Source organism: Felis catus, chromosome B3 (genome assembly GCF_018350175.1).
Source record: "Felis catus isolate Fca126 chromosome B3, F.catus_Fca126_mat1.0, whole genome shotgun sequence".
NCBI lineage: Eukaryota > Metazoa > Chordata > Mammalia > Carnivora > Felidae > Felis > Felis catus.
The window spans coordinates 146,217,245-146,230,582 of NC_058373.1; the positions used below are offsets into that span (position 1 = coordinate 146,217,245).

Sequence of the window (13,338 nt, forward strand, 5' to 3'; positions counted from 1 at the left end):
AGCCTCGGGCCCGGGAGCAGGGCGGTCGGCGGGGCCCAGCCTCACCTGCGTCTCACTGTCCTTGCGGCCGGCCTGAGCGCCACCGGAGACCCCTTCCTCATCCCCTGCGGCAGGACGTTTCCGTCTGACTTGGAATTGAACCTTGTAAGGCTCTGAGTACTGAAGAATTTTGAGAGCGTCTTCATATTTAATGTTGTCAAAGAATATGGTTGCACTGAGCAGCTGATCACCTAGACAAACACAGAGTGGGCCCTTGGCCTCAGTTTCCCCGCTCTCGCCCTTCCTTCCAGAGATACAGGGGTGTGTGAGAGGGGCCCCTGATGGGGAGCCCAGCCCACCCTGCACGGAGCCCTGCGTGGGAAGGAGGCCACCCAGCCGCACAGAGAGCAAGCCCGGCTCAGCCCAAAAGGGCCTGGCGGGGTCCTCGGGGGCGTCCTGAGCCCCGGGGCCCTCCCGTCCTGGTGGGACCCGTGGGTACCGCAGGGGTGGGGCGGCCAGGGCACCTTCTCTTAGGCTGAAGAGCTTGGCGGCGGAGGAGTCCTTCAGCACTTGCTTGACGAAAATCCCTCGGTCCCCGCCCCCTGTGACGCTGTAGCCGCTGGCTCCGGCCTCCACGTCTGTCCTCAGCGTCACCTCTGTCGCCTCTTGCACGGACTGGATCAGAAGCACACAGGGGCCGTGGCAACCATCGGCCTGTGCCGCTGTGGCCATCGGTGCTGGGAGCCCCCCTGCCCTGCACACGGGGACCCCAGAGTCCCGCCCCTCATCCAGGTGATGCGGGGAAGAGGAGGAGCCCCCAGCCAGAGCCCAGGCTGTGTGTCCGAGCTCCGGAGGAAGCCAGCTGCAAGCCACCTCCGGTGGGAGCGGCCTCCTCGTACCCCCACCCCCACCCGCCAGGACTCGGGGGCAGCCCCGTAGGCCCAACGGGGCCGAGGAGGCTGGCCTTCCGGCTGGGCGGCCAAAGTCTCGTTCTTTCTTCACACACTCCGGCAGCGATGACGTGCGGCGTGGCTGATACTCTCTGAGGAGCCCCCGGGGCGCACGGCACACGGTGCGGCCAGCCTGACCTCAGACCCAGCGGACACTTCCGGTCCCAGCTGGCTTCAGAGGTGCTGACCCACCGACGGCAGAGCAGGCCGCCTCGGGAGGCAGCGCGCCCTCCTCACAGGGAGCCCCCGGAACCCAGCCTCGCCCCTGGCTTGTGAAGCAGCTGCACCCATTACACAGCCGGGGACACCGAGGCCCACGCGCCTGGCTCTACCGGCCCGGTGTCCCTGCCACCCCCCCCCCCCCGTAGGTTTCAGGGGAAGCCCGGACCAGCCTCTGGAGCCCCTGCCCACAGACCAGGCCTGACAAAAGCGACAGGCAAGTCCCTCTCCTTGCTCCGACCCGCCACTCCCACCCCCTCAGAGCGGGGGCCCCCCCACCCCGACCCTCGGGCGCGGCCACACCCACCTGCTGACGACTCATCCTGGAAAACGTTCGAGCGTCTCCCGAGTCTCGCTTCCACCAGGACCTCCGACCCCCCGAGCCCGAGGAAGCCCGCCTTCTCCTTGTGTCCTCCCCCTGCAGGCACAGATGCCAGGGGTCACCCACCTGCCCCAGCCCCGAGCACGTGGGGGGCCCGGAGCGGTGCCGCGTGCCAGGGAGCCGAGCGCGTGGGGCGGCGGCCCTTGGCCCTGGTGCTTCCCGACCGGGCCCAGCCCCCAGGCCCCAGCGCCCGCACCCAGGGCAAACCCCACGGCAACTGGGGTTTTGTGTGGAGGGGGAGGAGGAAATACAAGAAAACAAGGATTTAGCAAGAAGGCGCCCCCCGGGCCTCCCCCGGCCCCCCGGGCCCCCTCCCCGGCCTCCCCCCGGGCCTCCTCCGCGAGACGGCACGTGTGCACGTCGAGTGCGGGCTCTCTTCCCCCGCACGCACACACGCATGCATGCGCCCTCTCAACTGCGTCCCGGCCACCTGAAGGGAGGGGTCCCGAGGGACAGAAGGTCAGGATGTGGGAACGGCTGGAACCGTGGCCCAGGGGGCGGCAGGGCAAGGCAGGGCAGGGCCGTGTGGCTGCACAAATGGTGCCAGTTGCCCACACGGGGCGACGAAGGAGACGCGGCCCCCTGTGGCTCCACACCCGCACTTTCCCTCAGCCTGTGGGTCTCCGTCCGGCAGGCTTACCGGGAGTCCAAAGCCGGCACCCTCAGCAGTGCATTCGTAGACCGGCGAGGACCCCTGTGGCCTCGGCCGGACGATCTCGTCCACCGGCCCTTCGATCACCTGGCAGGAGAGGACAATCAGGGGGGCTCTGCCCAGGCCCGCCAAAGGACGGGGGCTGTGTCGGGAGGGCATGCATCCTCCGGGCCTTGCTTACAGAGGGGTCCTCTTCCGTTTCTGCGTCTGGGTCCTCAGACTGCAGCTGCCAGCCAGACACTGCGGAGAGAGAGGCTGAGTCAGTGCGGCCTCGGGGGTGCGGAGACCAGACGGCGGACCCGGGGGGAGGGGCCCCGGAGAGTCTACGCACCGTGTTCGTGCACACGTGGCCCCATCCCGGACGCCGGGCCTGAGGGCACGCGCAGGCCGGATGGCAGAGAGCCTGCACGAGGGGAGCTCAGACAAGGCACACGTCACGGATTTAGTCCAAGAAAGTCGGTAAGCAAACACGCAGGAAAGAACGCGCCCAGCCCCGAGGGAGGCCGGGGTGCAGGGCTGCCGCGGTAGGAACCCACGGTGTCCAGCAGTCAGCCGAGGGTTACGCGACACGCAAAGAAACAGCGAAGTATGATCCATACGGGGGAACAAGCAAGTGCTGGAAATTCTCTGAATGTCCACAGGTGTTGGATTGAGCACAGACTTCCAAGCAGCCGCGAGAAATGGGAAGTACGATGGCTTAGTGAAGAGACGTCGTCGCAAAGACGTACAAGTGACAACAAAGCTACACAGAGATTCTGGAGTTGAAAAATGTACTACTGGGACTCAGTATCAGAACTGAGATGCCAGAAGAAAGAATCGAAAAACTCGAAAGTGAAGAGAAATTGGCCACTTTGGTCTTTTCAACCCCCTGGCTGCGGGAGGCTCGGCCGCAATCGTGAACCACACAGCAATGACCCGCACCAGGAAGTTCGTGACCGCCCGACGACGTCAGCGCAAGTAGCTGGTCACTGATGCTTCTTCTCACCCCGGAAAGGCGACCGTACCTAAGACAGAAATTCGGGAAAAAGGAGCCAAATGGACGAGACCACACCAGAGTCATCTTCGTATTGGATTCAGAGCCCATTTTGATGGTGGCGCGGTTTATGATCCCTTGGATCGTGCGGGAACAGCGAACCCAAACGTGGACTCGTAAGACACGGCCTGTACACGAAGGAAAACGGGGAAAGGGACGCAAGAACAGAGCTAAGGACGTCAGGAGGTCTGCAAACGCCATGTGGGCGCCAGCAATGAGGAGGAAAGAGTCTGCAGGGACCATTGGTGATTCCTGAAAATCGCGGAGAAGTTTCCCGAGAGGATGAGTAAACTAAGAAGTTGAAGAAGAAGAAGAAGAAGAAGAAGAAGAAGAAGAAGAAGAAGAAATTGTGCAATTTGGAGAACAGAGGAAAAAAGGTTCAAGAGAACGAAAGCGCACGTGAGGTCGCAGGGCCACGTTCAGCCCAGCGGCACACAAGCAGTCGAAGGAAAGGAGAGAGAGAAAGAGGCGGAGGAAATGTGGTTTCCAACGGTACGCGGCGGTCGCAGCGGCGGTCGCAGCGTGCCACACACAGAGAAGCCCGGCCCCGAACGCATCCGGGCCGCGGGGTTGAAGAGGAGGAGAAAGGTGTGAAAGTGGCCAGAGAAGCGAGACCCGCCTGTGACGGGCTCGGCCGCACAGTTCACGCCCGACGCCCGGGGAGCCGGGAGGACGCGGCCCGAGGCACCCAAGCTGCTCAGGGGAAAACCTTGTGAAGCAAGAATCCCGCGTCCAGCAAACCACCCTTCAAAAATCAAGGCAGGCACGCCCAGGCGGCTCAGTCGGCGGGGCGTCCGACTTCGGCTCAGGGCGTGATCTCGCGGTTCGTGGGTTCGAGCCCCGCGTCGGGCTCGGTGCTGACAGCTCAGAGCCTGGAGCCGCTTCGGATTCTGTGTCCCCCTCTCTCTCTGCCCCTCCCCCATGCGCTCTCTCTCTCAAAATAAGTAAATAAACGTTTAAAATGAATGAACAAATTAAACCAATTAAAATTAAAACCAACAGAACAGAACAAAGATCCCAGAACCAGACTCCTAGACACGAAGCTGTGGGAAACGGATAGGTGTTTTCAGTCCCTCGTGCTGGGTCTGTTGGCGATCCGTGCAGAAAAATGTCAACCCTTACGCCAGCCACAGGAACTATTAACGTCACGGGGATTGTCGTTCCAAAGCGGAAGGCTTAACAGTGAAGCTTCCAGGAGATAAACAGAAATGGCTTTGCGGTAGGAAAGCGACTCTTAACCAGCATACAGAAAGCGCGCTCCCTGAAGGAAATGGCCAAGTGGTCTTCGCGAAAGTGAAGAGCTTCTGTTCGTCAGAAGACACCACTGAGGGAGTGAGCAGTCAGGCCACGGGTTGGGCAGAGATTTGCAACACGCTTACCAAACCACAGCCTCCTACCCAAAATGTACAAAGAATTCGTGCAACACAAAAGGCAAAGACAGACAACCCAGCGGAAGAAGGGGCGAGAACTTGGAAAGGCAAGTTCTCACAACAGACGACGCCGAGCCGTGAATTAACTTACGGAAAGGCGCACGGCGTGCTGGGTCCTCGGGACAGCGGCCAGTGGGAGCTCCGAGATGCTGCTCCACTGCCACAGTGGAACGGCGGGAACGGGCAAGGGGGACCTCCCAGAGAGCTGTCCCACGCGTGGGCGACGGGAACGCCACCCTGACGTGGGCGTTGGGTGCCCCGGCACAGTCACTTTGGAAAACCGCCAGCAGTAGCTACTGAAGTCTGACCACCCTGCTCTACGGCCCAGCAGCTCGGTACCCAAGGGCGTGCCCCCAAAAATGCACTCCCCAAAGGACAGGTACAGAAATGCCCATCCTGGCACCATGGTAGTACCAGAAACCAGAAAGTCTCAGATGCCCACCGGCAGTGGGACGAGGAGAAACCGTGGTTGTTTGTCCGATGGAATGCTCTCTGGCGACGACGTGACGGATAAAGGGGTGCAGACGGAAGTCTAGTCTATGCCGTTCACCGTCAGGCACAAGCCCACTCACGTGACAAGCTTTCTGGGGAGGGCAGAGCCTGGGGGGAAGGGCCTCTGGTGCCCGGACAGCTGCTTCTCCACAGGGGCACTGGGGACACGCGTGTGACCACTTGGGGAAAATGCATCAAGCCACACGCTTAGGATTTGTACTCTTCCCCGATAAAGAATCTTTAAGGGGCGCCTGGGCGGCTCAGTTGGTCGAGTGTCCAACTTCGGCCCAGATTCGTGGGTTCGGGCCCCACGTCCGGCTCTGTGCTGACAGCTCAGAACCCGCTTCCGATCTTGCGTCCCCTCCTCTCTCTGCCCCTTCCCCACGTGCCCCCTTCCCCACTCTCTCTCAAAAATAACCATTAACAATTTTTTTTTAAAAAGAGAGAATCTCTAAAATTCTACATAAAGTTGAAATGAGGAAACCATCAACTTTATGCCCGTGAATGTGCACATTCAGACGTACTGGATTATCTGCAGACAAGCCCCCTGCGGACACTGCAGAGCGGACCAGACGCTTCTGTGATGAGTTAGCGATCAACTCAGAACATTCCCACACACACAGCTGAGCCCGGCGCCCCCCAGTCGTACTAAACATCCCGAGAGGAAACGCACTGATCTCACACCAGCTCTGGTGACACGGCTGGGGCCGAGGGGACGCACAGGTGCCCACCCACCCCAGCCAGCAGCGCATCGGGAGAGGAAGGGTCTGGTCGGGGGTGCGGCCCGGGCCATCAGGCGAGGTGGGGGGGGGGTGGGAGGCCGCTCAGGGGGAGCTCCGCCAGGTGTCACCGGCCCGCCCAGAAACCCGCGGCCGGCCGCCCGTCCTCGCCCAGAGCCTCCGCAGCCCAGCCGTTTCCCTGAGTCACACAACAAAACAGGAGCTGGCGACCGCCCTCTCCCCGGGCGTGTCCCTGGAGAGGCAGCGGGGCGGAGTCCCACAGGCCTGGGAAGGGCCACCCCCACCTGCCAGCTGGGCGCCCTGTGCCTGGGGGTGGGGTGGGTGGGATGGGGGCGCGTGGCGGCGGGAGCCTCCCGCGGTGCAGCAGGGATCCCCGGCCCTGAGAAGCTGCACCCCCAAATCTACTCCAGGAGTGTCCCGTGGGCGTCCAGGGCCCGGGTGAGGAAAGGTGTTGACAGCACGGAGGCCGGGGCACACCCCTCGCTGGGAACCAGCCTCACCACAGCCCCTCGGGCTCCACACCCCTGCAGGGTGACGAGCGGGCTCTAACAGGTGGCTCGCTCGGTTCCAGGCCGCACCCCACGGAGGTGCCAGGAGGTGCCGGGCTCGGGCTCTAGGCCCTCCTGCACCCCCGTAGGCACAGCCGCTGGCTGGCCCGCTCGGGCCCAGGGACGCACAAACAGGAAGGAGGAAATCCCGCCTGTCTGATGCCAGCAGACTGCTAGCCTTGGGCCTGCACCCCGGGGAGGGAGGAGGCCCCAGTGCCCCCCAGAGCCTCGTCCCACCGGCCCCCATGCCCGTGGGCCCCCCTCAGCGGCGACTGCAGGGGAAGGTGTCCTGTCCTTCTGCCTGACCCGCCCCCTGCCCCCTGCGGCCCCACAGACAGGCTCTGTGGACAGTCCAGCCCCGACGGTCGTCTGGAACAATGGCTACTAAAAATACAGTCACCCCCACTTTGCAGGGGCGACAGGCTGAGCCAGCCCAGCGGTTCTGGCTGCTGGCACCTGGTGTCCCCCCAAAGGCCCTCCCCCAGCCTCCTCCTGGCTCGGGGCCCTGCCGCGTCCATCCAGCCCCAAACCCTCACCCTTCCATGGCCTCAGATGTGACTGTAACATCCAACTGGGGCCGGTGCTTGTACCCAGGGTCGGGGAGGAGGGGCTCAGGACTTGAGGTGAGGGGTGAGGGGAGTAAGCACCTGGGTCAGCAGAAAAGTTTCACTCCCTAGAATGTTGGAATATTCTAGGGCGGGGCTCAAGGAAGTGGGTCTGGGGAGAGGGCAGAGCCAAGGTGAGGTGAGCTGACAGGGGGAGCAGGTGCAGGGGGATGCAGACAGTGGGGTGTCTGCCCAGGATGACACCCCCACGCTCACCTTGCCCGTAGGGCTCTGGACCATGCTGGGGGCTCCCCTGTCAGCCCCTGGCCGTGGGGGTGCTCGGAGGGTCCAGAGTAGGGCCAGCCACGGGTGGGGCAACTTTGCTTAAACAAAACCCAAGTCTGCACGGAGACTGGCTGCCCTCCAGGCGGGCCAGGGATGGTGGGGGTGTTTGCGTTCCGCCAGGGCAGCGGTGGGAGTGGGGATCTGGGACAGGCAGGGAGGAGAGCTGCAAACGGGGACCTGGACCGTGGCCCGAGAAGCCATCACGGGTGGGTGCGTGCGTGCATGCGCCTATGAGACCGTGGGTGTTGACGTGTGTGCCTGGCTCGGGAACCCTCCCTCGAGCACGGGTACACGGTCCCGGGCAAGGCCCCCCCAGCCACGCAGGGAGCCATGGGGGCGCCCGAGTCAGCTCTCCCCTCAGGGGACACTGCCCTTGGGCTTGGAGCCCAGGACCGACACGGGCACACGGCACGCTGGGGCCTCACCCCATCCTGGAACTTCACGAGGAAAGTGCTGGGCTCGGCTGACTGGTCATGAGACCTTCAGACTTCCCGAAGCAACACCCACAGGCAGCCAGGGCCTGCCCCCCTTCCCGACTTGCTCAGGGTAACCGTGCTGCTTGGGGAGGCCAGCTCGGCTCCCGCCTCTGCCCCCACGGCTCTTGCCTGGTTGCCCTGGCCTGGGGACGAGGGTCCTGGCCCACCGGCTCCGCTGCTGCTACAGCTGCAAGCTGGACACTTCCACACCACCCTGTCCCGCCCCCAGATGCCCAGCCCCGTCTGCCGAGCCCCAGGACGCCCTCAGTCCTGCCTGCAGAGGCCTGGGCCCCAGACCTTTGGAGCCGCACCCCAGACCGGGCTCTCTCCCCGGCCCGGGCACTTCTCACGTTTGCTTCCTCTGCCGACTCACGGGCCCAGTGTGGCCACCCCGCCTCATCTCTGGCCCCAAGCGCTCAGAGCCCGGCACACAGTAGGTGCATAATAAGGGCTAGTGCAGGAAGGACACGGGGAGCAGGGCGGATCTCTTGGGAAGGGGCACGTCCCACCCAGTCTGAGGACGCCCCTGAGCTGTGGGACTAGGCGGGCAATGGTGGGCCCAGCGTCTCTCCTTCTGCACCTGGAGAGACTGAGGCATGGGGGGGGGGGCACACCAGCCCACCAGCTCCAAAGGGCCCGGCAGCCAAAAGGAAAGGCCCCCACAGTCCCGCCCGTCCCAGATGGGACTGGTGGGCCCGAGCCTATTTCTGTCTCTGAGCTGACAGGCCAGGACCCCCCAGACATCCCACCCACCCCTGCAGGCCCCCACTGCCCACGCGGCACCTGCAGGGGAGCTGGCCTGGCCTGAGGAGCCCTCCCCGGCCTCACGGTCCAGCCTGGGGACCTGCCTGTCCCGGGATGGCAGTGGCTATGCTTGGCCACAGCCTTGGGTGCCGTGAACTGACATGCCTGTCCTCAGGAGGGCTGGGGCTGAGGCAGGGCAGAGGGCCAGGGACATAACAGCCGTGCTCCCCCAGCCCGAGCCCCCCACCCAGCCCCCTCAGGCCGACCGACTGGGCAGTGAAGAGGGCAGGGGCCCAAGGGCTGGACTTGGGCAGGGGGCAGGGGCAGGGGGCAGGGGGCAGGGGGCAGGGGGCAGGGGCAGGTACAGAGCACGGCCGCTGTGGCTTACCCAGCTCAGAAGTCCTCCCAGCTTGCCCAGGAGTGAAGGTCCCAGCTGGTGCTCCCTGCAGCTGCCCTCCCGGGTCCCTCCCCTCCACAGCCCTCCTCCGCTGCCAGGCCCTGGCCTCCTCCTCCTCAGGCCTGCCTGGAGCCCCACCAGAGGGATGGGCGGCCCCCTCACAGGCCCGGAGCTGGGCCAGGTCCCTCCCCCTGGGCTTCAAGGAGCGGGGGAGCCCGCCCCTCCCCCAGAGCCCCCCCCCCCGCCCCCGCCCCAGCCCAAGCAGCTGACTGGGAGAGGAAACGCCCGCCCGCCCAGGGATGTCTGAGTCACTACCACCCGCCCGTGCAGTCCGGTCCAGTCCTGCTGTGTAGACAGGTACGCAGATGCAGATGTCAGATAGGACGCTCCGGGCAAGCTTTTCTTGGGCCCCGTGCCTCAGTTTCCCTGCAGGAAGCTGGCCAGGCTAGGGGGTGCAGGGCAGGGGAGGCACAGCCCAAGGCGTACATAGGCCCTTCCAACAAAGCCCTGCCCCATCTGGGCTGAGGCCCCGGCCCAGGGCACAGCCGGCTGCTTCCACAGCAGACACCGGCAAGGCCAGAGCAGGGAAGGACCCAGCCCCCCCAGGGCCCCGGGCGAGCGAGTGACCTTGTGGGGGGGGGGCACTGCTCACCCGCCGAGTCCCCCTGGGGCAGCCTGACCCCGGCCACCCTTCCAGCCCTGCTGCCACGTCTCCAGGTGGGTGCCTTGGGGGCCAGGAACCTGCATCTGTCACCCCCTCCCCAGTCACTTGGCTAGAAGTGGTGGCTGAAGACCCCGGTCATCTGCTCCCCAAAGCTCCGGCCGCCTGGTCTGCCACATCTGGTCACCTCACCCTGCCGGCCCCAGGACTCAGCTCCCACGCTGGGCACCGAGGGGCGGGTGGGAAGACGTGGACCCCAGGCCCGACCGGGCTGCAGGAGCCCCGGCAGGCCCGGGCAGGACCGCACCCGCCGTGCCCTCGGCAGATCTCTTGCCGGGTCCCGGAGCCGCCCCGCCCCGCGCCCCACGGCCCCGCGGGGTGGGGCCCGGCTGGCTGCCGGCATCTGCACCCCACGAGCAGGTCGGAGCAGGCCTGCACAGCTGAGGGACCCACACGGGGTTCCAGGGCAGTGTGGGGTCAGGCCCGGCCCTGGGGAGGAGGCAGTGGGGCGGCCGAGCACACACCCCTGCCTGACACCACAGGCCAGGATCAGCAAGGTTGGGGGCTCTGGGGACAGCCGAGGGCAGCAGGCCCCACAGCAGAACAGGAGAAGCCAGGGGTGGCCTGGGGTGTGGTGCCGGGAAGGGGGATCCCAGGCAGGAAGGAGACTCTGGCCAGCCTGGGCCCGGGGCATCGGGCACTCTTGAGCCCAGGGGTGGGCCACCAGTCCGGGAAGGAACGACGGCACCCAGGCCTCTCCCAGCCTCCCCTGTCCCTAAAACTTTAACCGTCACAGATGACTCTATGTCCAGTGAGACAGGAAAGCTGGTGGCCCAGATGGTCCTCACCTGGGAGCTCTCTGTTTCCTGCCTGACACGCAGCAGATGTCACCTCCCCCAGGGCAGGGCTGAGCCTCCCCGGAGGAGAAGCAGGGTCACCCCCGCCCTTCCTCTCCTGAGCCCGGGTGCCCCAAACCCACAGAGCCACGTCCCCAGCCTCCCGATCCGCCGGCCGCAAGCCCTGGGCCCTGCCGTAGCCCTGGTTCCCCAGCCGCCCGCAGGCTGCAGCCCTGCCCTCCCCTCCCCGACACCCCCCCCAGGCCCCCAGGGGTGCACGTGCTGCTTACTCTGCCCGGAGTGCTTTCCCAGCTCGGACCCTGGACTCTCTCCCACGTGTGGCCCGTGGCCAGCGCTGTGTGCGGGCGGCTCCCCTGCCCGTGGTTCCACACAGGTGCCAGCCAGATGGGACAACTGGACATACAGGGCTCTGGGTCCAGACCACTGTGGCCTTGCAGGGGCAAGACCTTTCATTCCTCGTCCCCGGGATAGTGTCCAGTCCCACGGGGGTCCCACCCGGCTCTCCGGCCGGTAAGGGCCACGGTGCAAGGCCCTGCCCGCCTGCCGGCCCCCCGCTGCCGGCCCCCCGTGGCCAGGCAGGTGCTAGGGCAGCTGAAGGGGGTCTGATGAGCTGCGGCAGCACGGGTCCTGAGGGCCAGGCTGCCCGGCACACGTGTGCTGATGCCCACTGCACAGGTGGTTAAAGCCACCTGCACCCTGGGCTCCCACTCAGAGCCGCCGTGGGAGCTCAGCTGCTGTCCAGGGCCGGGCAGGGCGACGGGGGAGGAGGCCAGGCCCAGGAACGGCGTTCCTAGCGGGGCGTGTCACAGAAGACCCCCGAGGTGCTGGTGCCACCCGGGAGTAAGGCCTGCCAGGGAGGGAGCCCGGGGTGGGGGGAGGCCATCCTCTTCCCCACCCGGGAGGGGCCCACGCCGCTCCGGGGAACGAGGGCGTCAACAGGATGTGGGACGTGGGACGCAGGAGGGGGCAGAGCACCAGAGCCTGGCGCAGGTCGCCCAAGGCTGACCCCACTCAGAGCGGCAGCCGGCAGGGGGCTTGAGTCCCAAACACAGGGGGCATGGCTTGGCCAAATGGGGTCTCCTGTCCACTAGCCTCCTGGCTCGGGAGGCCCCTCAAGCAGCAGGGGGTGCTGACAGGGAGGTGAGGCCCAGACGAGGACCCCACGAAGTCCCATCCCCGGCTGCCCCTTTCTGACACCCACACCCGGCAATGTGTCCAGGCTGGGGGTGGGGGAGGGGGAGGGGGACGGGCGGCGGTGCAGCTCGCAGACCCCCGTCAGGATTCCCACCCCAGACCCAGCAGGGCCCGGGAGCCCACCAGCGAGCCTCTACCCGTGGCTCTCTGCCCACAGGTCCATCAGTCCCCTGGCGGTGATGTGGGTGCCGCGTCCCTCCAGAAAGCTATCTGGAGACGGGGCCCGATGCCACCCCAGGGCAGGGGTGTCCCCCCTCCTGCCTGGCCCCATCTCGTCCCACGGGGACGGCCCTCCTGCCTGCTTGCTTTCCTCTCCCAGACACCTCCGCTCCCCACCCCCAGGCAGCCCGCCCCAGGCTGAACCTGAAACCCAGAAGCCTTCAGCAAAGGGCAGTCAAGGGGGAAAGGATACAGAGAGGGTTGGAATCTGCAGGGGAGTGGGGGGTGGGCCCGGCAAGCCAGGGGGCTACCTGGAAGAGGCAGCTCCTAGCCCAGCCAGGGATGGAAGAGCCCAGCCAGAGGGAGGGAAGGCCATGAGAGCGTTCCTGCCATGGGCTCACTGCCCGACCACAGTGAGCCCCAGTGGAGTGGGGACGCAGGGGAGGCAGGGGGCCTTGGGGCATGGGACCCTCCTAGCATATCTGGGCCCTCCCCCACCCACTTCCCTGAGACCTTGGGGCAGGAGCAGGCTGTGTGGCCTCAGTTTTCCGCAGGGAGAAGAGCTAGGGTGCCGTCAGGAACACATCTGCCACCACCAGTGGTGGCTTAGAAAATCCGCCCGTTAAAGCTCAGGGAGGGTCGGTACCCCAGCCTAGGACGACCTCTGCTGCCTCCTCCTTGGTGCCCGCCCCTGCCAGGGACACTTTAGGCTGGAGGGGGGCACTGGAGAGCACTGCCTGGGGGGTAGGGCAGAGCCAGCACCTGCCAGACATCACTGCACTGAGAGTGTGGCGTGGCCTCTCTGGCCCCCGTAGAGGCAGAGAGGCTCCGGGGGGGGGGGGGGGTGTGGGGCTCGGCCTCGTCGCTCCCAGACTCAGTGTCCCCGTCTGCAAAATGGGAGTGCAGCCCTGCGCCGGTGCGGACAACCGAGGGCAAAGCCATGAGTGCGGACAGCATAGACACACTAGCCACCGGCGCTGGCACTCGGCCTCCCTGGCCACACAGCCCTCTGCCCAGCCTCTGCTGCGGACAGCTGTGGTCACTCCCGTTCACAGATACAAGGCACTGCCCGCGGCTCCTGGGAGCCCCAAGCCCAGGGCCGTGCAGAGGCCACCACAGGGACGCCCCACATTGCAACGCTCTTGGGAAGGACCCCTGCATTACCACGGCCCCCCACCAAGAAGAGACCACCCAGACCATCCCCCTCATGGTGCATCACTATAAGCAAGGCCTCCCTGGACCTGGTGGGGGCTTCTCAGGGTGGGCACGGTGGGGGGCTCCCTGTCAGTCTAGTTGCCCGGGACCCAGCTCTACCTTGGGAAGAAACTGGCCGTCCCCGGGATAGGAAGGGATGTGACAGCTGGTGCCCATCACAGGGCGAAGCGGTTGATGCCCTGTGTGGGGGCAGTGCAGCCGGGTGGAGCCCCCTCCCCACACGGGAATAGGGGAAGGGGCCTGGAAGGAGCTGGGGGCCAGCTGCCTCGGACTGGCCGAGGCGCCCCGAGCCTGGGCGGATCCCTGAGCGGCGTGTTCCT

General features: G+C 65.8%; 1 protein-coding gene across 3 annotated transcripts in view; it reads right to left on the reverse strand.

The window, feature by feature from the left end:
- Nucleotides 1–13,338, reverse strand: part of AHNAK2 (AHNAK nucleoprotein 2) — a 33,474-nt gene that overhangs the window by 18,285 nt on the left and 1,851 nt on the right. For 2 of the 3 annotated variants that reach the window (XM_045060632.1, XM_045060630.1), the window contains exons 2-6: nucleotides 2,364–2,422; nucleotides 2,171–2,269; nucleotides 1,456–1,566; nucleotides 504–654; nucleotides 46–230 (exon numbers count right to left, since the gene is read on the reverse strand). In XM_045060632.1, the coding sequence (XP_044916567.1) occupies nucleotides 46–230; nucleotides 504–654; nucleotides 1,456–1,566; nucleotides 2,171–2,269; nucleotides 2,364–2,422 (605 nt within the window). Of the gene's footprint in view, nucleotides 1–45; nucleotides 231–503; nucleotides 655–1,455; nucleotides 1,567–2,170; nucleotides 2,270–2,363; nucleotides 2,423–8,923; nucleotides 9,013–13,338 lie in introns of those variants that run through there. The other variant, XM_045060631.1, reaches the window with a different exon arrangement.